General features: G+C 53.1%; 10 protein-coding genes across 13 annotated transcripts; 6 read left to right on the forward strand and 4 right to left on the reverse strand.

Moving 5' to 3' along the window:
- Positions 1 to 5: 5 nt before the first annotated feature.
- PV05_05390 (uncharacterized protein) lies at positions 6 to 2,778 on the forward strand. Its single transcript, XM_013461885.1, has 3 exons — positions 6 to 607; positions 680 to 911; positions 1,026 to 2,778. Exons 1-3 carry the CDS (start codon positions 375 to 377, stop codon positions 2,502 to 2,504), a joined length of 1,944 nt encoding a protein of 647 aa, XP_013317339.1. The 5' UTR covers positions 6 to 374; the 3' UTR covers positions 2,505 to 2,778.
- On the reverse strand, positions 2,635 to 4,396 carry PV05_05391 (uncharacterized protein). The gene is made up of 4 exons (XM_013461886.1): positions 4,095 to 4,396; positions 3,695 to 4,041; positions 3,377 to 3,637; positions 2,635 to 3,320 (listed from the first exon to the last, which is right to left on the reverse strand). Exons 1-4 carry the CDS (start codon positions 4,107 to 4,109, stop codon positions 3,263 to 3,265), a joined length of 681 nt encoding a protein of 226 aa, XP_013317340.1. The 5' UTR covers positions 4,110 to 4,396; the 3' UTR covers positions 2,635 to 3,262.
- A 167-nt stretch (positions 4,397 to 4,563) lies between these two features.
- PV05_05392 (uncharacterized protein) lies at positions 4,564 to 6,427 on the reverse strand. Its single transcript, XM_013461887.1, has 2 exons — positions 6,308 to 6,427; positions 4,564 to 6,262 (listed from the first exon to the last, which is right to left on the reverse strand). Exons 1-2 carry the CDS (start codon positions 6,319 to 6,321, stop codon positions 5,122 to 5,124), a joined length of 1,155 nt encoding a protein of 384 aa, XP_013317341.1. The 5' UTR covers positions 6,322 to 6,427; the 3' UTR covers positions 4,564 to 5,121.
- A 23-nt stretch (positions 6,428 to 6,450) lies between these two features.
- Positions 6,451 to 9,083, reverse strand: PV05_05393. 3 transcript variants are annotated; one of them, XM_013461890.1, is made up of 5 exons: positions 8,739 to 9,083; positions 8,594 to 8,684; positions 8,212 to 8,534; positions 7,898 to 8,160; positions 6,451 to 7,847 (listed from the first exon to the last, which is right to left on the reverse strand). In XM_013461890.1, exons 3-5 carry the CDS (start codon positions 8,409 to 8,411, stop codon positions 7,132 to 7,134), a joined length of 1,179 nt encoding a protein of 392 aa, XP_013317344.1. In that variant the 5' UTR covers positions 8,412 to 8,534; positions 8,594 to 8,684; positions 8,739 to 9,083; the 3' UTR covers positions 6,451 to 7,131. The 3 variants fall into 3 exon arrangements, with proteins under 3 accessions (XP_013317344.1, XP_013317343.1, XP_013317342.1); XM_013461889.1 differs by having other exon boundaries at positions 8,594 to 9,083; XM_013461888.1 differs by having other exon boundaries at positions 8,212 to 9,083.
- Positions 9,084 to 10,800: 1,717 nt separating this feature from the next.
- PV05_05394 (uncharacterized protein) lies at positions 10,801 to 13,437 on the forward strand. The gene is made up of 2 exons (XM_013461891.1): positions 10,801 to 11,970; positions 12,199 to 13,437. The coding sequence occupies exon 2, from the start codon at positions 12,229 to 12,231 to the stop codon at positions 13,123 to 13,125; it is 897 nt and encodes a 298-aa protein (XP_013317345.1). The 5' UTR covers positions 10,801 to 11,970; positions 12,199 to 12,228; the 3' UTR covers positions 13,126 to 13,437.
- Positions 13,438 to 14,084: 647 nt separating this feature from the next.
- PV05_05395 (uncharacterized protein) lies at positions 14,085 to 16,729 on the forward strand. The gene is made up of 3 exons (XM_013461892.1): positions 14,085 to 14,649; positions 14,712 to 14,840; positions 14,888 to 16,729. The coding sequence occupies exons 1-3, from the start codon at positions 14,551 to 14,553 to the stop codon at positions 16,574 to 16,576; spliced, it is 1,917 nt and encodes a 638-aa protein (XP_013317346.1). The 5' UTR covers positions 14,085 to 14,550; the 3' UTR covers positions 16,577 to 16,729.
- A 1,682-nt stretch (positions 16,730 to 18,411) lies between these two features.
- Positions 18,412 to 20,583, forward strand: PV05_05396 (uncharacterized protein). Its single transcript, XM_013461893.1, has one exon. It carries the CDS (start codon positions 18,763 to 18,765, stop codon positions 20,395 to 20,397), a length of 1,635 nt encoding a protein of 544 aa, XP_013317347.1. The 5' UTR covers positions 18,412 to 18,762; the 3' UTR covers positions 20,398 to 20,583.
- Positions 20,584 to 21,415: 832 nt separating this feature from the next.
- On the forward strand, positions 21,416 to 22,066 carry PV05_05397 (uncharacterized protein; the record flags this gene model as incomplete). Its single annotated transcript, XM_013461894.1, has 2 exons — positions 21,416 to 21,589; positions 21,638 to 22,066. 2 exons carry the CDS (start codon positions 21,416 to 21,418, stop codon positions 21,977 to 21,979), a joined length of 516 nt encoding a protein of 171 aa, XP_013317348.1. The 3' UTR covers positions 21,980 to 22,066.
- A 338-nt stretch (positions 22,067 to 22,404) lies between these two features.
- PV05_05398 lies at positions 22,405 to 24,943 on the forward strand. Of its 2 annotated transcripts, XM_013461895.1 has the most exons (3): positions 22,405 to 22,604; positions 22,657 to 22,757; positions 22,810 to 24,943. In XM_013461895.1, exons 1-3 carry the CDS (start codon positions 22,502 to 22,504, stop codon positions 24,127 to 24,129), a joined length of 1,524 nt encoding a protein of 507 aa, XP_013317349.1. In that variant the 5' UTR covers positions 22,405 to 22,501; the 3' UTR covers positions 24,130 to 24,943. The 2 variants fall into 2 exon arrangements, with proteins under 2 accessions (XP_013317349.1, XP_013317350.1); XM_013461896.1 differs by having other exon boundaries at positions 22,405 to 22,757.
- On the reverse strand, positions 24,897 to 27,107 carry PV05_05399 (uncharacterized protein). Its single transcript, XM_013461897.1, has 2 exons — positions 26,664 to 27,107; positions 24,897 to 26,613 (listed from the first exon to the last, which is right to left on the reverse strand). Exons 1-2 carry the CDS (start codon positions 26,781 to 26,783, stop codon positions 25,189 to 25,191), a joined length of 1,545 nt encoding a protein of 514 aa, XP_013317351.1. The 5' UTR covers positions 26,784 to 27,107; the 3' UTR covers positions 24,897 to 25,188.
- Positions 27,108 to 27,150: the final 43 nt, after the last annotated feature.

A 27,150-nucleotide genomic window follows, 5' to 3' on the forward strand; every position in this document is an offset into this window, starting at 1 on the left:
CCCCCCACACAAAGACCAAAGAACTGCCATGCAAATGATGATATGCATCGCCTATGCATCAATCGTTGGGTGCCCTTTTCATGACGTCGACCCATAATACTATTCGCGACTCGGAGCAATTTTACAGCTTGGCGACGATGCCAATGACACATACAGCTATCGAAAGACATATAGATATGTGCAGCCTCACAGCTCTCGTCGGCGAACCCTTCCCTTGCGTTGCTGCACCTTATCCTTGTGCTCATCCAAGCGCAGGCACCCAGCAGGAGTGAGAAACACTGACAAGACCAAGAACGTCCTCTACAATTCCATACTCCCGGGGGCCCTCGCATTCAGTCTATGGCCTGCGCCACCAGTCGTGCTGGGAGAATACTATGCCTGGTGACAACAACGACGGCGGCAAGGAATCCAGCATGACGCTCAATGTCGCCGAAGACCCCTACAAGTGGGAAGGCAAGCCCAACGGTTGGCGAGGCTGGCGCATGTGCAGCCCCGGACGTGGCATGTACCACGACGTCCGCCGGCGGCTACCATACTACTGGAGCGACATCAAAGATGGCTTCGTTTACCGGATCTTGCCCGCCACCGTGCGGATGTACTTCATCAAGTCAGTACTAAGCTAAGGCTGCTGCGGCCGTCTCCGTTGACCGACACATGCTGATCTTGAAAAAAAAAACAGTCTCTTGCCTGCTCTAGCATTCCAGCTGGACATGCACCACAACACTGATGGCTTCTACGGCATCAACGAAGCGCTACTATCCTCTGCATTGGCGGCTGTAGTATTCAGTCTCCTCTCCGTCCAGCCGATCACCGTCGTCGGCGTCACCGGTCTGATCTCGTTGTTCAACTACACCATCTTCGACATTATTCAGATGCACGATGTCAGCATCTATCCTCAATTCATGGTCTGGGTAGGTACTAGTACTGTCGGTGGCTCGAATACTACTACTCGTAGTAGTACTATTGTTCCATCAACCTTCGGAAGCCACTTACTAGTAGTACTAGACTAATCCACGCCTCGCTAGGTCGGGATCTGGAGCGCCGTCTTCCACTGGCTCACCGCGCTCTTCAATTGGTGCGACTACATGCGCACCGTGACCGACTTCTCGTCCGAGACATTCGCCTTGTACGTCGGCACAATCTATCTGATCAAAGGCGTCGAAGAGCTCACCATCAACTTCTACGATGGCGCGTTTCTGAACGGCTTCGCCTCGGTCGTCATCGCTATCCTATTCACGCTGACCATCTACGGCCTCGAAGGCATCGGATCAACGACGTATTTCAACGGGCTCGTTCGCACGTTATTGTCGGACTACGCTTTCCCCATCGCGACGATCTTCTGGACAGGCTTTGCCCATTTCCCGGGAAATCTCGCCGCCGTGCACTTCAATGAACTGCCCATCACGAGAGCCTTCTACCCGACTGTGGATCGGCCTTGGGTCGTCGAGTTCTGGACCATTTCGGTGAAATGGGTCTTCGTCGCCGCCCCCTTTGGCTTCCTCATGACTCTCCTGTTCTACTACGACCACAACGTCTCCTCCCTGACGGCACAGGCTCGGGCATTTCCGCTCAAAAAGCCCGCCGGCTTCCACTGGGACTTCTTCCTGCTGGGCTGGACCTGTCTGGTCGCGGGGCTTCTCGACATCCCGCTACCAAACGGCCTCGTCCCACAGGCGCCCGTCCATACCGACGCGCTGACCAACTACGTGGACGAGGTCAAAGAGATCAAGGAAGAGTCCGGCGCCGTGCTCGTCCGCAAACAGACCCGCGCCGAGTCCGTCGCGGAACAGCGCATCAGCCACTTCCTCATGGCCCTGGGCATCATCGGTACCATGACCGGCCCGCTCCTGACCGTCCTGCACCTCATGCCGCGCGCGATATTCAGCGGCGTCTTCTTCATCGTCGGGTGGGGCTCGATCGAAAGCAACGGCATCGTCAAGAAGATCTTGTTCCTCCTTCGCGAAAAGCGCTTCCAACAGCCCGACGACCCGCTGCTCAAAGTCCGCAAGCGCGCCATCTACCACTTCATCGGCTGGCAACTGCTCGGGTGGGCGTGTACCGTGGCCATCAGCCAGACCATCGCGGCCATCGGCTTCCCCGTGTTGATTGTGGCCTTGATCCCGTTGCGGTGGAAAGTCATGCCGCGTCTGTTCTCGCGCGATGAGTTGGAGATCATGGACAACATGACGGCCACGAATGAGGTCGTGCTGGTCAGTCTCGGCGGCAGGCCCGAGCTGCCCGAGGTGATTATGGAAAAGGAGAAGGAAGCCAGGGATGAAGAGGTTGCCATGACGTCGACCTCCGAAGAGGGTCTGCCTCCTCACCAGCCTCCTCCAGGCGCGGAAGAAGCCGAGTTGCGAAGACGGCCTACGCCAACAGAGCGCAGGGCTAGTCAGCAGGAGATGCGCCGCGCGCAGAGGGAGAGATCGAATTCGAGGTTCGAGATTGAACAGGATCGCTCGTATGGCGTTCGGAGAGTCCGAAGCGGGAGCGTGCCACGGTAGACCATGTTGCTGGAGAAAATGAGGGATAGAACAGATATTGCCCCTATTCGATACTACTACATCTAGTACTTAGTATACGAACCCCTCAGGCTAGGCTGGTGGTCTGGCGTGAGAGCGAAGCGAGACATGTGGAACGTGAATCGAGCCGTCATTGCGGCATATAGATTGCAGTGATTTCAACACAGAAGCGAAAACTTCCAATGCGTATCTTGCTGCCTATACAGAATAATCAGTGGCAGCGTTCCCAGCGACCTGCCCTAGAGATAATCTGCCGAGCACATGCCTTTGGCTGAACATAATAAGATTATGAGCGCTTCGAAGATGTTGTCTTAGTCGGTCATTCAGCGCAACAAAGACGCGGATTCGACGATTCGGCTCTTTGAACTCAGCCGACATTGCCCTTGCCCTTCGGTCTTCGTGTCTCTTCTATGTCTTCTAGCATTGAGAAGGTCTCCGGGGTCCATACGTAGTCATCCCTAGTCTGATCTGCTGTAGTCAATGCTGCGTCATCACCCTGGGGCCATCGTAAAACGCGGCACAAAGCAAAAGACAAAAATTCCAGCTGGTGCCGGCACCGGGAGTGGTCGCTTCAAACACTAGCCGCCTAATCCAAATCGACACGGTGTTCGAGGTGCCGGAAGTCTGAATATGCCCCAAGTGCTCCTTACACACTCTAAACCCAATATGCATGCATGACCTGTATCACTTGGCTGAACTCCGTCAAATGTAATCCGTCTAAGTGTCCAAGTCGTGGCGACTTAGGTGTTGTAAATGAGGAAATTCCTGAAAGAATCCCAGTAGTCGGAATTGACATAACTAATGTTCGGGTCAGTACAGTACTTCTCCTACAATCCTGATAGCTGAAAACGTACATGTACTTCATGCTGCTGCGCAAACTCGGCTGAATACTCTCAGGTTGCCATCTGAAGATGTACATGACAAACGCCCAACTGAAGCTGGCAAAGAGCGGCCATGCATTTCTCTGCACCATCGCTTTGGTCTCTGGGGACAGCCTCTGCGTCCATAAGGTGGGGGTCGGCGTTGTGCTCGTCATGCTGGGCGGTTCAATGCTGAGTCTCGCCAGGGCGAGTATTACTCTGGCAAAGACGTATATGACGATTTGTTGGTTCACACTGGGGTTGCATGTTCTCAGCTCTTAGTCCATAGGTATCTTGACAGAAGATCCTTACCTTCCCTGCTTCGCTCGGCCAAACACAGTATAACCACCTAGTAGGCCGGCAAAGAATGTATCGTATGGTCCTTCTTTTCCTGGCCTCACAGGATTGAGCAGCCTTAACACCAACATTGCAGACTTGTAAACAACCGCAAAAGTTGCAAGATTGTAGGCATGTTGTTTTGTGGCTTTTAGGACAAGCCGTATCTTTTCCCGAAACGATCCTGATCGGAACAGCAGCACCATGACAAGAGCATGAGGGAATCGGACCTTGGCACCGTAAACGGCGCCATTGCGAGCGGCTTTGACGATTGCAAGGAGAGGAGCGAGATCCGGGTTTAGAATGATCGATTCGACTGTGTCCTGTTCTTGTCAACCATTGTTCCACAGTAGAGTCTGTCAAGTAGGCGGCGCACTTTGAGGACGTCCATCCTCTCCTGTTCGGGCCCAGATCTTGTTCTCGAAGGATAGAATGGATGTGTGGTCGTGGGTCAAGGGGCGCAGTCTCCGAGATAGTGAAGCATCCGAGGGAGGTCAAACTCCGTGTGAGAGAATGTCGCCGCAGAGGTTCAGGTCATTGGCACCAAGCAAGGCTGAGAAGGAGAAAAATTGGCATGTGAGACGTTCGGATTTGGGGTACTTGCAAGGCAGAGAGGCGAGCAACAGCATGAACGAATTGTATGCAATGGCAGGGGGCACCTGAGAGAGTGGTGGGTAGGAATAACAAAGAGACAAAGGCCTCGGCGATGGGAGAGAAAACGACATCATCAATCAATCTTCGGCGCATGTGAACGGCAAAGCTTGGGGGTCGAGGGGGTCTCGTTCCCCCACAACTACCACGTACTACGCACTACGGGTAGTTCAGTACTTCGGTTGCTTGATTGCCAGCCTCATTGCCTCGGCTCTGCTAGATTCCAATTGTGGTCCATACGGTAATATCTCGCCCATCACTGCCTAGGTACGGAGTTACATCCACCTCCGTAATTCCATATTGATCCATAGTCGAAGAGGGACTTAATATACATCCTGCACCTCCTGTACCTCTCTAAGCTATGATGAGCCGTGCCTGATACCCTCACACTCATCAATACCACATCCCCACAACCTTCTCCTTCAGCCTTGTTTGACGTGGAGAGTGCCTTGAGGTCACCAAACGACTCGAGGCATAGATGCTTTCCTCTCCGCACGCAAAGCACGTTCGTGCTACGTGGGTTGTAGACAGACTGGTGACAGCAATGACCAAGAGGATGAAGCCCATGGCAGTCTTTGGAGTTCTGGACACGACGATTCGTCCAGCCTGAGCCTGTAGAGCAACGGCAGAAGGAGGCCTGTGATATCAGGCATCGAGTCAGACCATTTATCTGACTGTTATCTGCAAGGAACTCTGCTTAGACGGATTCGGTCCTTCTCCATCTTAGGTGTAGCAGCTCCATGGGTTCACTTTCAGGATATTCGCTGTCGTTTAGGCTTTTCGTTCTGCTCTTCATCCGCCATTTCCTCGTCGTCGTCATCGCCAATACTGATCTCATCGCCACTACCACCTGCACTGCTACCCCCTTCAGAGGGCTCATCGTCGATGTCCATGCCGCCATCAATCATATCCTCGTCTTGACTGACAATATCCCCGTCAGATTCACCTCCGTTCATGACTTCATCCTCTTCGAGATTATCACGACCTCTTTTGAGACCTTTCATTTTTCGTGTCTGCAGCGTGCTGAGGTCCTGCTTGCCGAGATGGACACGACCGATCTTGTCACCAACCAGATCCGTCACAATGTTCTTCTTGGTGCGTGCGTCGTTAGGCCGACGTCCATGTTTGAGCGCTTCTCTCATCACTCCATGATCTGCTTCTCGGTAGCGTCCAACTCGGAGATCGAAGCTGGGTCCGATCGGATCGAGCTCCACGCGCGGTATTTTGGCATTGTTGGATCTCATGGTTCGGATTCGGTACCATCGAAGGTGCAACACGGGCTTATTGGCAGGATCATTCAGGTCTGTGGAAGCACTCGAGCTCTCCCCCGCAGCGACCATGAGAATATACTGTAGGCCAGCCACATCAATCGACGATACCTCCTCGCCTTGGAAGAGATCCAACATGAGCGACTTGAGGGTTCCGTAGAGCGCAGCCTGTTCAGAGGACGAAGTGTCATCCCATTGAGAGCCGGCAAACAGCATCAAGGGCTTCATCTCCACGCCGATTTGTAACTTTTGTTCCTTCTCCGGCTGATCGGGCGGCAAGACAAGCAGGAGTTCCGCCATATCGAGGACCTTGCCGTCGAATATACGTAACACGATAATATTATTCGGTCTCTTCTTCGAATGTGCTCCAAAGACAACCACACCGCAGTCATTTTTCTGCGCAAGGAATTCGAGGGAAGAAGTGTCTTCGAATGGATGAACATCGTTATTTTTCTTGTTCAGGAGCACCGAGTCGGGTTTCGTCAAAGTGTGTACGGTCTTGAGCACCGAACTGACTGGCTGCGGGCACTTACCGCCGTGTAGCAGGAGAACTCGTTTGCGCGATTCGACCTGTTGCGGTTCTCGTGCCTTGACGATTCGTGCAGTCCGAGCATTTCGAGGTTTTCTAAGCAGGTCAGTCATTTCCTACATCGACTTCGCAGGTACATACATCTCTCGTAACATTTTGAATGGCCAAAGGAAACAACCACTCAAGCACACCAGTTGCCTGTAAAGGCCGGGCGCTACGAGTTCAAAAAATATTTTTGGCGGCAAAAAGCAGACCGAAATCTTATCGGAGCCCACGTGATGATTATCGAAGTGGTGCTGCTTTAAAGAACCACCTTCCTCGTCTCCCTGTCGCCTTGACGGTCGTGACGGTCTCGTTTTGTTCTACATCTCTCCTACGCCTTCCCTCAGATCATTGTATAGCGAGATACTGAAATGTTCAGGCTGCGTGTAATAGACTGAGGCGTTCGGATCTATCTGTGCGGCTTGAATGGTCCTGGGCGACTACCATTGGACGTTTCCTGGGATGTTCGTCGATCATGAGCAGTCGTGAACCCAGCTCAGCCGTCCATTAAACTCCCTATCGAGTAAATGTACCGCGGCGATAGCCCCAAGCGGCTTCTAAATCCTTGATGCGCCATCTCGAGCCCCAGCCAGTGCGTGCCTCGATTGAGTCAATCAGCTTGACAATGATCCTCTGCTCCTCGCGGTGCGTGAACAGTTTCCCGGCCACAAAAAGTGGTTGAATAGCGTTGTTGATACACCCGGGGTGCGGATTGGTAAGAGAGATGCCTACTACTCTGCACACATACCAAAGCGTTGAGTACAGTTCATCAGAACGAGCGGACGTGGTGTCGATGTCCTTCATCTCAAGCATCAAAATGCAGGCGGTGTGGTAAAGCTGATTGCTGGAGATGGTGGCCCAGTGGGCAAAGAAGATGCTCTGGAAGCGCGAGGCATTGCTGTTGGTGCTCGACTTGACGGGAGTCATTTCCGTCGGTCGGCATGACAGCCACTCCTGCAATTCGTCCCAGAGTCGAGTCCACTAGTGCCCAAAAGCATTGCTATCGCAGCCGTTGTCCTCTCCCAATTCAATGTGCCTTGTGCGACGCGCCAGAAGATCACTAACTCTTGCACAAAGGTACACCGCGTAGTTGGCGTACATGTCTGGTATCTGGTGGCCTCGCTTGAGAAACTCCTCTCCGATGGCTTGCTGCTGGGCTGCATCAGTCTCGTGCAACGCGCCTTCAGCACCAAGGAGTGCCCATTTTTTGACCGTCCGAACAGTACTCTCGGTGCCATCCGCAATGATCGCGTCACAAAGGTCCATTCGCGCGTAGCACCAGAAGACCGCCTGTAGCAGGCCGCAATCCCTTCGACATCGAAGCAGCCGTCTTCGATATTGATGACATTCCACCCGCATGCTTTCATTTTCATATCAACATCTTCGGTGTTTGTCAGACTCACTAGGCCGACGCAGGTGATTTGATTATTGTCGTATATCACAGTCATGTTGTTGAAGCGTAAATGCCTGGCAAATGAGATGGCCTCCAGTCCGACACCCTCCTGAAGACATGCATCCCCAACCATACACCAGATGTGGTCTGAAACAATATCGAAGCCTGGCTTGTTGAATTTCGACGCGAGATGTTTGGACGCCATAGCCAGGCCAACAGCATTGGCGATGCCTTGTCCAAGTGGCCCTGGAGCAGATGTCAGAAATTAGCCTGTAAGACTTGAGGACTTTCCTTGCCTGTCGTAACCTCAATGCCCTCATATTCAATCTCTGGATGACCAGGACAAAGGGCATCCACCCGGGAGGAGTGGTAGCTTTTGAGTTGGTCAAACGTCATAGCCTTATACCCGGTGAGATCCAGGAACGTATATTGAAAGAGACAGGTGTGCCCGTTTGACAAGACGAATCTATCGCGATTCAGGAAGTCTGGGGTATGTGGTGCGTAGCGCATCATGTATTTCCAAAGAGCAATATCGATTGCTGCCATCCCCATGGCGCCACTAATCGCTTGTTAATGCTTGGGTTTTGCATTTGAAGATCGCTCAACTGACCCTGGATGACCTCCTTTGAATTGTTGGCATAAGTCGGCTATCAAGAGTCTGAATGTTCTTAGAACGAGGTCCTGCTCAGACGTTCTCCTAGAGACGCCTTCTGTGAGTTTTCCTGCTTTGAACATGCCCTCCTTGGCTAGGCCGTTGACGGTGTGAGAATGTGTCGGTTGAGGATCCATAGGAATCGCTGACGGAGCCATGTCTGAAATGCCGTCTTTCGTGAAAGACAATTCGGGATGACAATACCTGGAACGTGAATGACTGCTTAAAAGAATATATAAGGCGCGAAGAGAGAGATGGTGGTAAGTTCAGACAAATTTTACCTGGGTATTGAGAATAAGCACAATTTGTATGAAGCAAGCACAAGAGGTAGTATACTTGCCACGGATGTTGACACTTCCAGGCGTGTGTGGTCACTGCAATCATTTTCGGGGATCCAAACACGTTGTCTAGACGTGCGGCGCCTTCGTGGACTATTCGATCCTTGTTACGGCGATGGTGGTCCCACTGCCAACTGGGAGACCAACCTTGTCAGATGTTGCTGGTGCTAAATGTTTCCTTAATAGGAATGCGTAGCACCTCCCATTACCCATTAGGCGGCACTTTGCCCGAGTTCGCATTGATGCTTTTCCACTTGTTGCTGGATGAGCTGTTCGTTGCGTGGGAGGCTGCAATTAATTCTTCCGGAGTGTTCGCACGCGTAGACAGGTCTCTTGGTTCAGCAATCTCAGGTTCGCAGAAGACCTGGGAAAAGTGACGCTGGGGAATAACGAAGTATTACCCGCAGCTTACACTGGCCATAGACGTACCATTCCGCACCATCAGGATCAACAGTTTCCCGGTCGCATGACAGGGGCAGCTTCATCAACTTGTAGGAGAGGGCAGAAATGATGGGCAACGAAGAGAATGAAATTTTGGCAGCAAGGCAGATTGAACAGCCATAAATGCTTCACAGTAGACGAATACGGTGCAACTTTAGGTGACTTGGTCAGAGCAGCCAATATCGCGTGGCTTGTTGAATCCGTGTGCCGCAACATATCTTCTGGGGCCTCCGCGTTCCTTGTCATTATGGTGCTGGAAGTATCTTGCCATCTTCGAAATTGATCCATGACCTTCTCGAGCGGGCGGCATTGTTTGACCCTGCCAGCGCACTTTCTTCCCACCGATAAGCTACAGCAGCTCGATAAAGAATCACGCTATCCCCTACGAACAACGTCATTTAAACGAGCTGACTTAATGACGAGGCTGAGAGGCTGACGACCGGCTTTCCTTCATTAGCGCATAGATACTAGAAGCGTTCACTGAAGCTCGAATGGCCTACCAGGCTTGGACGATAGCGACGTCAGCACCTTGGAAAATGAGCTTGTGAACCGTTGATCTGCGGATGAAACTATCCACCGTTCGGAGACAGTTCGCTAATCTTCCAAGTTGCACGCCTTACGCAGAACGGCATACGAGGGAGGACAGCTAAGGCCTTCAATGCTGATCAGGAGCACAGTGTGCGCCCGGCAGTGTCAGCTGAGCTGCACATATCTATAAGTCCTCCCGTGAGCTTGCTCCTGGTCACATCGCATCGTATCAGCGTCTTCCCCGTCATACTACTTCTGTTGACGTCGCTAAGAAACGGTCAGAACGACATCATGCGTCAGCCTGGTATCTTTGGACAGTTGATATGGAACTGCTATACGGTAGGGTTGCTCGGTTTCCGGACAACGCCGGACGGATCTCGCGAGTCCATCACAGCAAAGCTCGACCATGCAGCACTTACGCTGCTCGATGCCTTCCCATTCCTTTCTGGTCAAGTTATCAAAGAAGGGAGATCGAGCAGAAATTCTCGCACATACAGGATCGTGCCATACCACCCACATGAGGGCAAATCGCCTGTCCGAGTCAAGGATTGCTCAGATTGGTGCCCATCGTATGATGAGATAATGCAGGCCAACGCACCATTTTCAATGCTTGACGGTGACATCTTCTGCCCCATGAAAGGCATGGGGTACCAGTACGACGAGAAAACGGTGCAACCAGTATTCATCCGTACAGGCAAATTTCATCGATGGTGGCTTGCTTTTGTGCTTTGCTTCCATGCACCAGGCTCTCGACATGAACGGTCAAGCCGTCCTCATTCGACTTTTTGCCGCTGCTGCAAGTGCGGAGAATTGGACCCGGAAATATTGGCCATGGGCCATCGGGTCGCTGATACGATTGTTCCTCCCTTGAAGAGTGGTGAAGTCGCTCTTGAACACGAAGGATTCAGACAACCTTCCTCACTCACCCCAAGTGCTCCACCGCCACAGCACCTTGGAAATACTGGCGACTTTGCCGTGACAAGCTGATCCAACTGAAAACGCTTGCCGCGGAGTCTTCACCGTTAGTTTCAATCAACGACGCAGTCAGTTGATCCATTCTTTTTTTCTTTGCTTCCAAGTAGCCACGAAAACCGCCAAGCATTGGCTAAGAAGTGCCAAGATCACCAGTTGATTTCGTTTATCGATGTCGCAAGAAGCCTTCTTGATGAGGTTATCACAGATATTCACTATAAGTCATGAGTGTTCCTCTCTAACTAGGTATTCTTACCTTCTTTTCCTATCTATATTTGCTCTGCTCGCAAGCTCCTGCTGCCGCATGGGCTCATCAGACGTATCTTTAGAGCAGCCCAATCACATCGTTGTCATGTTTTGGGGCTGCGGAAACTCCCTTGAATTGGTTTGGCGCCTGAGGTTCCGACCAAGTTGTTTGGTCCCGAAAAGCCGAAACTCCCCAAATGTCCAAGAGTTGCCGGCCGTCTCCCGCCTTGTCGCCTAACACCCTGGTCGCGTGTGCATACGATAGACGGATAGAGGCGTCATCGACTGAGCTTATCGCCGGGTGCGCTTTGCAATGATGCTACTGTACGACTTGCGCCAACCCTACGAGGATCGGCCTCTGATGGTCACGGATTTTGGAGTACCGTGTACCATTGTGAAGGGTTCGTCCACCCGAGTCCTCAGTCCAGGGACTTTTGATCGCTGGGCAATTTGGTGAGGGTGGAATTCTTACGCGTTCCTTTGACCAAAAGATTTACGACTAGGAAAGGACTGTTGTCCAATCCAGCACACATCGACATCAGCTCCACCTTTCGGTCGGTTGTCGACAGATGTCACTGGTTGTCTGGATATCGCCAAAAGTGATGCAGCTTACAGGGAGGTGCAGGCAGGTGTCAGTGGCGGCCGCGGCGGTCTTGGCGCCCACGAATCGTCATTAGAAGGTGGGGTTTTCATTGGACAGTGCGCCGTCCTGAGATTCCCACTTCGCTTTGGCAGGCCACCTCAGAGGCCTACGTTGGAGCTACGTGGAGGCTGCGTTGAAGCTAGCACCGCGGCCACGACCGTCAGAGCACAGGGCAACATCAAAATTTCGAAACGGGTTACGATTGTCACTTTGGAGCAGTGGAGGGAGATGAAGACTTGGAAGACTTGGAAACCAGGTGAAATGACCACCGCGTCCCAGGGTGTTGTCGTCTTGCCTTTGCGTTACGACTCGCGATCCTCCCATCCTTCACACTCAGGTTCCGGTGCCCATCTCACCCATCTCCACTGCTAGCTTGCACATCTTGATTTCCGCCTTGACCACGTTTTCCCATACTCCTATTCATGTCAGTCCGTCGGTTTTCTCTTGGGCGTCTTGGTTCCTGCCAGGGTCACGCAGGGTTGAGCGACTTCGCCCCTCGGCTCGTATGCAACAGCTCGCATAAGAAGAGCCTCCAAGACCTTCCTTCCGGTGCGTTTACTCTGCGTTACCACCCTCCTTTCGATCCCCACGTTGCAGCTGCACTTTGTCTTCCCCAGTCAACCGCCGGTCCTTATCTCTTGGCAGACTAGCCCAAGGACTGAGAACTCACGCTCGCTATCCAACCTTTTTGCTCTCGAGAACACTGCTTTGATCTCGTTGTCCATTTTTCTGGCATCAATTGGCCACGGACTTTTTGGATATCTGACTATCTCGCAGAAGCCGGTCACACTCGTTACACAATTCGCCATGGCTTCCGGCATCCCATATACCCCCAAACCTGCGACCGACATCTTCACCCCATACCAAACCGACATTAACCGACGAGAATGCAAGAGAATTGTACCTATGCGAGTGCTGGCACTCGGGCTCGGAAGGACGGGTACAGCCTCGTTAAGATCGGCCTTGAAAGAGTTGGGTTACACCGACACGTACCACATGATGTCCGCCAGTGTTGAGAACCCGCCGGATTGTCTCTGCTGGATGGACGCCTTTGCGGCCAAGTTCGAAGGCAAAGGCAAGTTCGGCCGTGAGGAGTGGGATGCTCTTTTCGGCCACTGCCAGGCTGTCTGCGATTGGCCCGCCGTCGCGTTTGCCAAAGAACTGATCGAGGCCTACCCCGAGGCCAAGGTTATCATCACCACAAGAGACGTTGACTCCTGGCACGCTTCGGTCATGAAGACGGTGTGCTGGCGCGCCAACGACCCCGAGCTCAGGGCTGTCGCGAACTTCGACTGGGCCGCTGGATTGTACCATCCCATGCTGCGCAAGTTCTGGAAGTATTTCTTCAACGACGACTTTGAGAACTCTGGGAAGGAAAGGTTCCACGAGTACTACAAGGAGATTCGCGAGCTTGTCCCACCCGGCCAGCTGCTCGAGTACCGCGTGAGCTCCGGCTGGAGACCTCTGTGCGAGTACCTCGGCGAGCCCGTTCCTGACAAGCCCTTCCCGAGATCCAACGACGCGGAAAACTTTGTGCAACGATGCCGAACACAGAACCGCAAGCAAATGATGAACGTCATCTTCAGGGCTCTGGTCGTGGGAGTGCCGGTGGTCGCGACCGCGCTATCTGCGACATTTGCCTACACCCACTACCTACCAAAATTCGCACAGAACACCTCATTGTGGACAACAGCGTCCTCTTAGAACCAAGAGGTGGACAAATTGTATGTTTCATTTTTGACTATGGCAATGGTCTGTACATAGTTTGGCGTTTGGATTTCATGCCATCGTGTGTATCTCTTGCAACGGGTGTGCAGGGCGCCTGCATTCTCAGTCTCTGGACATAATTCTGGGTTGGGCAAGGTCTTCGCAAACAAAAATTGCACATTGGAGTTGGTTGTTGTCTTTAGGAGCAGGACTTGTCTGGATGCATAATGCCTGGGAGACGGATTTCGGCAGTGTCCGACGATAGACCGTGTTATCAAGCATATGAATTGAAGAGACTTAGACACTATATTGTTCGAGCGCTTCGTATCTGCTTATCTGCTACGGAGTAGGCACGGATAACTTACAAGCAGGAGCCAGTGCTCGAGTTGACGCTCGCTTAATCCATGGTGTTGGTGGCGGGACGACCACCGTATAATTGGTAACAGGATCACGGAGGATGCAGAAAATTATCATCTCTATCTCGCTTATAGCGTGCCGGGAGATGCCATGACAGATTAGATAGGAGGGCATGGAGATTGATGGACACTAGTAGCAAGTACCAAGTTATGCCTTCGAAAGGAAGTCCATTCGCTGCTCCATAGTCCATACCAGCAGACTCTCGACACTCGGACTGAGACGACCACACACGGCCTAAGCAGTTCATCAACCCGATGATTGCGTACCCCCGTTACGACGCTGCAGCGATCTTCCATTTATCCAGGTCGGCTACGTGGGCAGCTGCGAAAGAGTTTCACTCGCCGGACCGGACTGCGGATCAATGGCTGGGATGGTCACTGGATGGCGCCCAGATGGTAGGCTAGTGCACCATGGTGGCTAGTGAGAGGAGAACCAAGTCCATCGGATATGGAAGCGATAACACGAGTCAGTGCTTCCACCTTATATTACTCGTAATGGGTTTTCAATTGCCACAGCACCACAGCACCGAAGCCCGGTGGTGACCAGTGCAACTCCGGGTGCCCGGTATCCTGCCACGGGCCAAGAGGGCACTTGCCTTGTCCCATCGACGGAGGATCTCGATAACATCTCACGTCTCACACCTGACATCTCACATCTCGCAACCTCATCCACAGACTGCCCCTATAGGAATATGGCAGGCTAATACGGAGTATCTTGTACCACTTTACGCTCCTTCGGACAATTCTGGAAATCCTCGAAGTATTACCTTTCTTGGCACGCTCCATCCTCCAACCTAGCCCGCTCATCCCTGGCTTTGAAGTTGGGGCTCTCTAGGCCTCGCGCGTAAGGCACCCTGTTCTGGGAGTGCCGTGTCTGGCGTTTGATTAGGTCGCCCATCAAATCTGCTTCGAGTGTCCTTTTGACGTTCGACTACGGAGTATCGTGCAAGACATCTGGTCGTTTCTTGGGTTTTATGCTGGACGCGATACCCAAGGAGGAGCGGTTATGAGGCTCTCTCCGTCTTTACAGTGCTGGCTGATCTGCCTGTTTGCTTGGAGGATACTGGCTGACAACCACTCGCAACCCATCTCAATTTTTCGCTCGGTAAGTCGGCGGGCTGTTCCCGTTTCACACGACGCAAAGACTGATCATTCTTTGAATCAAAGCGACCAGACCTAGTGGCACCGATCCTTACAGTCTTCGACAGACTACCCGAGAAGCAAGCGCCGGGTTACTACTTTGTATCGCCCTACCAGCAAATCCAGGAATCCGTGCATATCTATGACAATGACGCCGTAAGTATATTGACACTGCACATCGTAGCCTCGCTGACCTCATCCAGAACCTGGTATACAGCGGCTTCGGGAGTGCCGGGCCTGGCATCTCTCATGCACCTCAAACATGCATGTACAAAGACGAAATCCATATGTGCTTCTACCAAGGCACCCAGATGATTGGTTGGGGTCACGGCCACGGCATCATTATGGACAAGCACTATCGCATCGTCAAGTCCGTCGAGCCCGGCAGCTATCAAGCGTCATCAGACATGCATGAGTTCATGGTGATCAACGACGGCAAATCAGCATTGATGACACAATACCTTCGCAGCGTCTACGATCTATGTCCTTGGAGCCTTTGCGACGGGCTGGGGTACATTCAACAAGGAGCCTTTCAAGAAGTTGACGTCGACTCGGGCAAAGTCTTGTTCGAGTGGACGAGTCTGGATCACGTCCACCCGTCGGAGAGCTACGTCGACCCGGGCACGACCGAGATCAGTGGGAGCGGCGAGAATCCTGCTAGTCCTTGGGACTATTTCCACATCAACTCCATCGACAAGAATGCAGATGGTGACTACCTCATTTCCGCCCGGCACGTGTCTGCCGTGTACAAAATCTCGGGCGTTGATGGCCACGTTATCTGGCGCTTGCATGGAGCCAAGTCGGATTACTATCTTGACGGCTTCTCGTTCTCCTTTCAGCATGACGCGAGATTCATTTCCGACAATGCAACGCACACGGTCATCTCGCTCTTCGACAATGGATCGAATGGCTTCAATCAGACTCAGCCTCATTCCACCGGACAGATCATCAGTCTAGACCACCACACCAAAGTCGCAACTTGCCTCCTGAATCTCGACCCGCCCTTCGTCGATGGCCACGCCCACATCTCCAAGTCGCAGGGCAACTTCCAACGCCTCCCCGGTGGCAACATAATCATGGGTTGGGGTAATGACGCGTTCTGGACCGAATATACTTCTGATGGAGAAATCGTCTTCTACGGCGCTCTCGGCTGGCAAAACGTCATGAACTACCGGGTACACAAATTCGACAACTGGGTCGGCTTGCCGCTGACAAAGCCTGCTCTCTGGAGTTATTCGAAGGAGGGCGACGACATGGTACTGTACGTTTCGTGGAACGGCGCGACAGAAGTCAGATCGTGGCGACTCTATGGAGCTAGCTCTAAGGAGGGACCATGGGAAGAAATAGCTACGGCACCCAAGACTGGGTTCGAAACAATCTTCAGACACGACTCGACATTCAAGTACGCGTACGCGGAAGCTCTCGACAAAAACAGCAAGGTTTTGGGTAAGTCAGCTGTCGAGGTTACTTTTACGCCCAATGTCAAGATGCTCAACTACTGTGACGACCTCGCGTGCCAGTTCATGCCAAGCGACCAGGAGCGCGAGGAGGAGCGACAGCGGAAGGCCGAAGAGCAACGGCAGCGGGAGGAGGAAGAGCGTCTCGCGACGCAGCAAGCGGCAGAAGCCAAAGAGGAAGCGAAGCGAAGAGCCGAGATCTATGGAGGCACATTTGGTGGTTTGGTGGTCCTGATCATCTTGCTCATCGTGCTGGCCACGAGGAACTTCGTCTCTCGGCCTATCCATGTCTTGGTCCATCGCACGTGGAGCACGATTGTAACGAAGATTGGTAAGAAGGATGGAAGAGATGTTGGTGTGGGTGCAGGATACAAGGCTTTGGCGCTGGATGATCAGGATGGCGCCGGAGCGCCGATGATAACGGATCCTTCATGACATCCATGAAGGAAAGAAGGAAGGAAGGCCACAGTGGCCGGCTGCACATATTCGGAGCATTTGGTTTAGGCATCTTTGAGGATTTCCCTACATTGCAACGAGTATATTGCAAATACTAGTAACTATAATCAACGAACTGATGATACTTACCCGCGCCACAGTCCTTCAGAACATTTGCGTCTGGGCGATCTTGATGTTACTGTCGCGTGCCTGTTATCCAAGTCGAAGCTCTTTTCGCCGTTATCGTGCACCAAACGTCACCATTCTCTACCCTACCGCATATAGGGCGGTAATAGACTTTTTTGGCTTGAGGCGCTACTGCAGCCGCCGCCACGGACCAGGCGAGCTGGGCGTGAAAGAGCATCGGAGAGCACAAGCCAGCTGCAGAGCCTGTAAGATATTCGTCGAGGTCGTCCAGCTTGAGCAATTCTGCAACATGTCGGGAAGTCGTTGCGAAGAAGAGGTTTCAACAGGGGTTGAGCCCTCCACTTCCAAGCTTGAATGGTCCCAAGCACAAAACTAACTAGAACAAGCTTCTTCTGCTGCGGAGCATAAGGTACCTAGGTACCTTAGGGATGTCAAATTCCAGGGTGTCATTACAACAGCATTTCGGCCACGCACACTGACCCATGGACGCTTGCGAAGAGCCTTCGATGCCGCGTATCCGTGTTGGCTTCACAGCCAAGACAAGCCGTCGACTTTTTTGTTCCCGGAGCATATGCCACATGGGCGGCGAGGCGGCAAGCTGGCCACGCTGGCGCAGTACCACAGGCCTGAGTGGCTCCAGTGGGACAAAAGACGCGGTCAATAATCTCACAGCCAGCGGAGGTGCTGTACTCAATTTCTTGCGGGCTTCGTGTGAGGCTCTTTTGAACGCGAGTGGTTCATGTCGGTTTGTACTATGTCCCTGTGTATACGTATGCTTGTGGGACAAAAAATGTCCATGCTACTATGTATCATGGTTTCACAGTACGACGCGGCTGTCTCCTTCCGTGCTGCCAGTGTACGTAGTATTGCCGTCGAGGCCACTACTCGCAGAGACAACGAGGACAGTACACAGTAGTTGACATCGCAAGAGACAGCTTGGCCTAATTTTGTAGACAGCCTGCAATCCATGTGGTGGGGAGTGTGGGCGAGGCCTCATACTGTAGGCAGTGTGCACTGTCGAGGTGTTGACTTTAAGCTACACTGGTATAGACTTCCTTTCTGTCACGCCGGAAACAATGGGAACGTGAAGGCGCCAACATCCATAACCCGTGAAGATGGGTTTTCTTCAGGCCAGTGTTACACGACCATGCTCTGATTTTTGGTTATGACTGCGCCCGTCCGGACCTAGAGGGGTCCTTTTTAAACGGGATTTCTACGATTATAGGGGCGGTGCAGGCGGCCGTACTCCCTATGCCGGGCTCTCTAATTTAACGCTAAGGTACCTGGTAGGTATCCAGTGGCATTATTCTCCTTGATGGGTGTGCTGGTTAAGGATCCCCCCCCCCCCCCCCGAAGATCAGCTTGTGCCCAGTAGTTAGCGGCCATCATGATGCCCCCAAGAAAACCGGACAGGCAGAGGCAGGACTGGCACCAGGCCTTGATTTCGGGAACTCGCATGAGCCACCTCGCCCTGGCCCTCGCGTCTAATGCGTCCCACCCGCAGCAATGCTCCCTACTGGGCCGCCTGCTAACGTTGAATGAAAAAGCCAGGCCTTAGGCATGGGCCAACCCCTGATAGGGAGCTGACGACGGTAAGACTAGCTGCGCGTGTGCGCGGCGGTAAGTTGACGTCTGCTTGTCCAGGGCTCATCATTCTATCTCGGATCTCCATCTGCCTTTTTTGCCGACTTCGGCTTCTTTATCGATTTGCTTTCCTTTCAAGTCATTTACCCTGTTCACGATCTTCTGCAACAGAAAACTTGTACATATTCATCTTCCCAGCCACACGAGCACTTAATTGCCGCTTGTGTCTACAGAACGGAAAGCGTCCTACGCTGCTTGTACCTCAGCCTCAAAATCCGTACGAACCATACGAACCATACGGCGAGACGAACGACCCGAGCAACCAACGCAACAACCCTACCCTCAGCTTGCGTCCCGGTCTGCGAGCCACTCTGCGTGCTGCGGCATACAATGCTTGGAGATACATAAAAACAATCCAAGAACCACACTCCAGGGACATATACGTATCAGCCAACATGCCGCGAGACGCGGAGAACCAGGCGCACAAGCCGAACGGCCCTCCGTCCTGGGCCTCTATACCAAATAAATTCCAGATCTTCCTACTATTTTCTGTACGGTTCGTCGACTTCTTCCAGCAAGCCGCGCTGCAAGCGTACATGTTCTACCAGTTAAAATCGTTCAAACCCAACGCACCGGATAGCGAGATATCCTTCGAGGCCGGAGTTCTTCAGGGCGTCTTTACCCTGGCGCAGGTGTTCACGGGAATACTTTGGGGAAGAGTTGCAGACTCGCCAGCATTTGGGAGAAAGAGGGTGTTGCTCTTTGGCTTGGTCGGACAAGGAATCAGCTGCATAGGCGTAGGATTTTCAAGAAGTTTCGGTGCAGCAGCTGTATGGCGATGTCTGGGCGGTGCGGTCAATGCCACGGTCGGCGGAGCGAGAACATCACTCGCAGAGTGTACCGAGAAGAGATACCACTCGCGGACATTCTTGATTCTGCCGCTGGCATGGAACGTGGCCAACATATTTGGTCCGCTCTTTGGCGGCCTCCTGTCAGAGCCAGTCTACAACTATCCAGGCCTGTTCGGCGAGAACTCGACGTTTGGTGGTGCAGACGGGGTGTCATGGCTGAGCAAATATCCCTACGCGGCGCCGAATATGTTCTGCACGTTCGTCTTGTTCGCGGACGCCCTGCTCATCTACCTGGGGCTCCGGGAGACGCTCGCAGCGAAGCGATACTCGCGAGACCGGGGCCTCGAGCTGGCCGAGACCCTCAGATACCGCATCAACAGGCTGATCTTCCGGCGGTTTGGGTACAGCCAGCTCGGGCAGATCGACACGCCCGGAGGACCGGACACGATGGACGACGAGCACATGCCCTCGAGCACGCCACTCACGACGCTTCCGCCCAAGGAAGACTTCGACAACAGCGACCCAGGGGCTTCGAAGCGACCACCTCGTCCCACGGAGCCCCTCAGGGCCGCACCACCTTTCTACCACGCGCTCACACCGAACGTGCTCATGGTCCTTGCGACCGTGGCGGTCATGGACTTCCAGATGGGCGGCTTTGCTCAGTTGTGGACCGTCTTCCTGTCCTCGGCTCGTCGCACCGACGAAGAGCGAGCAACAGTGCGCCTTCCATTCTACTTCACCGGCGGCCTGCAATTCTCGCTGCCCACAATCGGCCTGGCCATGTCCATTCTCGGCTTCGTGGGCATCGTCCTGCAGCTGACCCTGTACCCGTCCATCAACGCGCGCTTCGGCCTGCTCAGGTCGTTCCGCTGGTCCCTCCTGGTCTTCCCCATGGCCTACGCCCTGGCCCCGTACTTGTCGCTCCTGATCAACAACACCGTCATGCTGTGGTTCGCGATCGTCATCGTCGTCGTCCTGCAGGTTGCGGCGCGCACGTTCGCCATCCCCGGCTCCGTGCTGCTGATCAACAATTCGAGCCCCGGCCCGCAGTTGCTGGGTACGATTCACGGCATGGGTGCCGCGACGTCGAGCGCGTTCAGGACCATTGGGCCGATTGTTGCAGGTCATTGGTATGGCCAAGGGCTGGAGAAGGGCGTCGTGGGCTGGGCGTGGTGGTGGTTGGCATTGGTCAGCCTTTTTGGAGTGGTGCCGAGTCTGTGGGCGCGCGATGGGAAATGATCCAAGCCCACTGCTTTTTGGTCGTTGTTTCTACTTGTGCGTAGTCGATGAGGGTGGGAGGTTCCCATGAGCGAACTACGTATCTCGGGAGTGGACAGGATCTAATGCCTTGAGTACATAAGCGATTGCATGTAAATCAAATACCGAGATAGGGAGACGTTAATATCTGCGCAGATCCTACATAAGAGACTTCCATCCTTGTTTTCGTATATCCCATGCGCTTTCCCAAGATTTTCACGTTGCTATGGGTATCATCTTGAGGGTTGAATTGCCAACGGCTGCGCCTTTCCGCCTGTTCATAATGCCGTTGTAGGTTCGGAACCTCAGATGGCTCTGGTCCGAATGACCGCCATCTTTGTTGAGAGTCAGACGATGAGGCCGTGATTGTGAGGTTTATGAATGTCCAGTTCCTGGAGTCAGTGTATTCATCTGGCCACTTAGCGTATAACGGCGCCGTTCCACGCTTGACCCATGATGACCCCCTTGGTTACCCCTCCGCCTTCTACAGAAAACTTCTCTCCGTTCTAAGAAGCACTTCAGACGGAGCAACAAGCCCACCAAGCTCAGGAAACACTGCCAAGAGATCCGGTCTACTCTCCAGTGCCTCGTGGTTGTCTAGCATACGCTCTTCCGCCGCGAAAATGCTCTTTTCTTCCTAGTCTCTAAGGCTGCGACTTGACCTCAAACTTTTCTGGAAACAATCGCAGTCTCAACACCCAGGCGAGCGCCACCACGACGGCAACGATCACACGTGGTGACATGTGTAGCCTCCGACACGACCTGCACCTCACTGCTGCTGCCGAAGAATCTGATCGAGATACATGTTGACCTCGGTCTTGAAGGATTATATAATGGTAGGTTCTGCCCACTGCAGGTTGGGCCTCTCTCCGTCCGCCACCATTGGTTTCTTTGTCCCTAAGCACAGCTGGTCTGTCATTTTCGTTCTTTGACATATCGAATTCCATACTGTCCTTTCCGCTTTTCCATACCACTCTTTCAACCGAACCTACAAGCAACCATGCATTTCTCTTCCGCTACTATTCTCCTTAGCATCCTTGCTCTTTCCACGGCTGCGCCGGCTGGTTTGAAAACCAAGAGAGCTTCAGTCCTCACGGCACAATCATATGCCGACTTCCAAGTCAGTGATGGAGTTGCTGGGAATGCTCTGGCTGAGGTCAACGCCAAATTCCCGGTGAGTGTGGCCAACAGAGCCGTTGCTGATGCTACTAACTCTCCTTAGATTGATCAGACAGACCTTGCAAATGTCTCCGACTCAGATTTGCAAATCATCCAGGATGCTCGAGTGGTTGCGGAAGATGCAGAGACTGGTACGGGTGGCTTCAACGACGAGATTGCTGCCGCTGCAAATGGAGATACCACGGCCTTGCAAAATGGAAAGATCAAGAACAAAGTCTTGAAGCTGCAACTTGAGGTCTTGGGCTTGCAGATTGAGGCTGCTCAAGGCAACGCCGACCAGGACAAGATTGACGAGGAAACTACCAAATTGAACACCAACATTGCTTTGGACAAGGCTGCTGCGGGACAGACGAGTGTTGGCGTGACCGATACTTTCTCTGGTTAGCGAACATCAATCAAACTGGGACCGCAGAGGAACCCTTTGGCTGAGCAGGATGGCACATCTCGACCACAGATCCAGGATACAAATTACAGAGATGGTTCTCCTCAACGGAACATGCTTCTCACCAGGCCTACCACATCTTCCATGTCTTTTTGTATTCGTGTTCTGCCCGAGTCTTGATCGTAGCCCATGACTTCAGATTTGAGCCCCAGGAGCAACTCCATAGGATGTTCCTTGGCTCATGATACCGGCGAAGCTCTCAAGGACAATTTTAGTGACTTAGGCAAGCGTAGGTAGGAATCGATGTACAATTGAAAGCAGCCTGAAGTAGTCAGTAGATGTGGAGCACGGCTCTCTGGCTTTTTGCGGGGATTCAAATAATCGGCGCAGCTTGACTTGACTTGTCAACTTTCGTACTTCCGCTGCACGTCATATTCAACTGACTTGCCCTCGACCGGGTCGCGATACCTTTGGAACATCTTGTACCGAAATACTTTCTAAAGTCGAGTGGCTAGTCTGCACCGCATGAGCGCTCAGGTTCCGGCTGCCCTCAAGGCAGCAGACATCACGCGTTTCGCCCATCGAGCAGCGCAGCTGGAGAAGCCCAAGCCCATCCTAGCTTATTGGTGTATGAGCAATCGATCCCTTGGGAGCAAGAAGGCATGTTGACGACGTCTCAGGTGAATATTGGATTGTCAACCAGATTCTGTCCAAAGGCCTACACAATGCAGACCAAGAGTGTCTTGTCTACACCACAACCCTCATGGACAAGCTTGAACAGGTGAGCCTTGCAATCCTCCTTGAAAAGGTACGTGGCTAAGAATGCCTCCCAGTTCAAATCCGAACATGCCGACGAACCCGCAGTCACCGACGATGTAGCCGGCAAAGCATATGTTGAACAATTCGGCTTAGAGACATTTGAAAGAGCAGACAACGCAGTACGAGCGAACAAGGCTTCAAGGCAGACCGCGGACACATTTCAGGCCTCGGCTACATTCCTCGACCTCCTCCAAATATGGGGTCCAATAGATCCCGAGATCAGTGCCAAAATCAAATTCGCTAAATACCATGCTCTGAGGATAGCCAAAGCGCTGAAAGCTGGCGAAGATCCCAATCTGTCCAACCCGAAACCAGAGACTCCTGCGGAAGAAGCACTCCCTCCTTTGGACCCAAACGACGCAGATGTACAAGCATTGGAAGGCGGGCCTAGAAAACCCAGGCAGCCATCAGTCGTGGATATCCCAGACGAAGCCGATAAGATACAAAAGAGCCTTGCACAAAACTCGGCCCTAGACGAGTCGCTACACCCGTCAAGAGACACGTCAATGCCACCGCCGGCCAAAAGGGAACGACAGCCATCTGTCGTTGAGGTCCCCGACGAGGCAGATGGCGCCCAAAGCAAACTAGCCCACCAATCCATCACCAACGAATCTCTCCATCCGTCTCGCGCACCATCCCTACCCCATTCTCCTACAAACGACGTCTCTCCTATAGCAGCACATGACGCGGCGGCATTCTACACCAACCAAACCGAACCCGTCGATATCTCACCCCTCGAACCACCTTCAGACGGAAAATCCTCAGTGGGAGGGAATTACTTCCCGCGCATCCCTTCACCACCAGCATCAGCACCAGACCTGCCTCCCGCGCCCATGACCATGGACATGGACACGCACATGCACCCTCCAGACCTCCCCGCCCCTCCGCCAGATTCCTCCCTTGCCTCAGGACGTGGCGAGCTGGCCGCTCTGAACCAACAACATAGGCATTCCCCACCTCCTCCACCACACCGACACGGGCAATTTCTCCCGCAAGCTGGGCCCGGACAACCGCCCCAGATCCCACCCAATTTCCAGCCTCAAGTCCCGCAACCACAGATCCCTCAGAATCCTCCCCAACTCCGCCAGGTCCCCCGAGGTCCCGTGCCTCCTGTGCCGCAGGCGCAACCACAGCCTATTCATCCTTACCCTGTACAGTCGACTTTGGCTGCAGCTGCGACTCCAGTGAACGTGAATGCGGGTGGAGTGGATGATCAAGCCATGATGAAAGCGCAGAAGCATGCGCGGTGGGCCATCTCCGCGCTGAATTTTGAGGACGTTCCCACAGCGATCAGGGAATTACGAGAGGCGCTGGCAGAGTTGGGCCAGAGATGAGGTTGGCGTGTCTGGGGATCCAATTCTCTTTCCCTTTTGGAAGTGCTCGACTTGGTCATGGCCCTGAATGGGTTGGTTTCTGAAATTCACACGTCCTTCCTGTCCAGGAATTTTCAAGTTTAGCTTCAGCAAGCGTTGTTAAAGGGGAAGCGAATGGTTATCTTGCATTCATGCGACCCGCAGATAGCGAAGCGCTTGTCGACTCATGCTCAGCAAGCCCTTGCTCGACTCCAGTGGTTCCAGACTGCCACGCATGTTTATCGGACCGCTCCAGTTGTCGACTTGTATGGCAGGCCAGGTATACGTCGCTGCTCGGGTAGGACGAGCTCTGCCAACTTCGAGCCTGAGATTGCGGTCCTATTCGCTGACTCGGAAATATAAAGCTCATCCACTCACGAACAGGACGAAGAGGAGGCATCGCCGAGCCAATCCAATCCAATCCATTCCAATCAATGCCTGGAACGAAACACCGCCACGCCATGCTGCGTGATGGTGCAAGGACAAAGCACACTCTCGAGCGGGAGTGAATGCTTTACATTGTCAAGTCGGCGAAGCCCAGAACCTCGCCTCATGTATGGTTCTGAGCTGAAAAGCAGCTTGCTCTCCGCGCTTCGGTTCGGCACCTGTGAATGAAAATGGATTGTACTCTTGGTACCGGTGGTACCGTATGTAGTCATGAGTTCTTAAATAATGTCTGTACTCGTACATGCGGTTATCTGAACTTAGTCAACAGCAACAACGGACATCGCGTTGAAGATGAGAGACGTCAAAATCATTCGCACTTGATATTATATCATATTCTGGCTGATTCACCTCAAAACTGGCTTTAAGTCAGGCCAGGCTGCGCGAGGCCTGCACGATACATGGGCATTCGCATTTCTTTTTCTGTCTTCTGTCTCCTTTCCTTTCCTTTCCTTTTCCCCTTTCCAAGTGCCGCTCTTGATCCGGACCCATCTTTGAGAAAGCGCCGCCCATAACCCATTCGCGTGCTATGCTTTCCCTCCTGCACAGCCCTTGCAATTTTGCTTCCATCTCAATCGCAATCGCAATCTCAGAGCCTCAATCAAACAAATCTCCCGCCCTCCTCCGGACCCTCTTCTCCCTCACGGGCTGATCGAACAACTCCTTTCCTTCATTTTTCCCTGCCGTCCCACGCTGGTACTGGGCGGGGAACAGCTCCTTCACTTCCGCTCTCCCTTTAATACTCAACCCTCCGGAACCCTTGATGCTGAACCCACCATCCGCGGCAGCACCCTTGATACTCAAGCCGCCGCCATTGCCGTTCGATGGAAACAGTTCCACGCCACTGTTCTGTACTCCGCCGTTCTTGAAGGAGGTTGTGCTGTCGATCGAGATGGATTTCCTGGCAAACCGCTCCGAAAGATCCTCTGCGTTCTTGGCGTCCATGGCGTGACTCCGTCGATGGTGTGAGCGTGGACTCGTCTGCGCCGCACTGAGAAGGTCGGCCTTCAAGCGCTTCGCCGCCGCGGCGTTTGCGCGGGAGTTGGCGGGGTCGGACATCTGTCTTGATCCGGATGAACTTGCATTCACGGGCTCGGTAGACATGGACGTGTCTACATCGGAGGCCGAGTTCGGGAACAGCTCGATCCTGTCTGAATGCAGCCCGCCCCCTTTTCGGTCCGAGGATCCCGAGGCGAATAGCTCTTTGCCTGCATTCGAACGAGTGCCTCGATCACCACGGTCGCGGTATCCTTTCCTCCGGTTTCGAGTGTCATCCTCTGAGTCGGAAATGTCGATTTCATCGCGATTGCGGGGTCTCCTGCTAGGGCTGGCGCTCCGCCGGCGGCCTTTGGTGACTCGCGAGAACAGATCGCGACCTCGAGCTGATGTCTCTGTGTCTGTTGTCGGTGCGTCATCGTACATGTTCGCTGTGAACTCTGCTCCGTCGGGTCCTTCGTTATCTCTGCGTCGTCTGTGCAATTCGCGATCGTCAAATCTTCTCCGCCGGTAGTCGCCGTTCTCGTTTCTCGACTTTGCGAACTCGTGTCGCATTCGTTCTGCCGGGTCTTGATCGGGGTGTAGAAGGTAGTATCTACTTGCATCTCTGGCGTTTTTCCTCTTCCTGTCGCCTTGCTGAGCTACTCTTACCACCAGCATGCTGCCGGGTCTGCTGGCCAAGGGCTTTGCAGCCCGGAGTTCGAAGGGTGCATTGATCAATTGATCTTCCGTGATGGGTGTTGCGACGAAGGCAAGCTGTGCTCGTTTGGCTTTGTCCTTGTCTTTGAAGCAAATGTTGGCGGAGGTGTCGTCGATCCACTGGACGTGTGCATCTTCTCCTACTTCACTAAAGTGGTCGTGGACAAAGGCCAGGATGTCGTTGGTGTGCATGTCATCGACGCCGCGAATGTGGACCTTGTTCCATTGTGGTTCGAGAGCGGGATCTTCAGTGTAGATGGCCGGGACGAGGTCGGCGGTGTTCTGGGCTCCAGCGCCTGACGGTATGAATGAGGGTTCTTCGCCTTCCTGTGTGATATGTGAGGATGTGTGGGGTTCTACATGGAGAGCTATCGTACTTCAAGTTCGAACTCTTCGTCAATGGCTGGACCCTGATCGTCCATGTCCATATCAATATCAATATCCATGAGGTCGGCGTCCTGCGCCGACGACAGTGTGGACTGCATTGCGAGAGCCATGTCTAGGGAGAGGGAGTTGGAGATGTTCAGATGTCGGGGAGTGATTTGAGAGGCAGGACTTGTGAAGAGATCGATTGCGAGGTATTAATCAAGGGTATTTGTACATGGTCGTTGAGGTCGATGCGCGTGTTGCGGGCAGAAAGGTGGTGGTGATATCGGAAGTGAGGTAATGGAGGTTTGTCAATCGTAGACCAAGTGAGATGAAAGAAGGAATCGATTAATGGACAAGTCGCACAGAAGTGACTGTAAGCTGCAATGGGTATAAATAATATGGGCAACTAAATGTTTGCTTTGATCAACTCATTGTCATGTCTAAAAAGTTGCGGGATGTCCAAAGACCTGTGCTCGAGGCTCGAGTCGCATATCG

Source organism: Exophiala xenobiotica (genome assembly GCF_000835505.1).
Source record: "Exophiala xenobiotica strain CBS 118157 unplaced genomic scaffold supercont1.3, whole genome shotgun sequence".
NCBI lineage: Eukaryota > Fungi > Ascomycota > Eurotiomycetes > Chaetothyriales > Herpotrichiellaceae > Exophiala > Exophiala xenobiotica.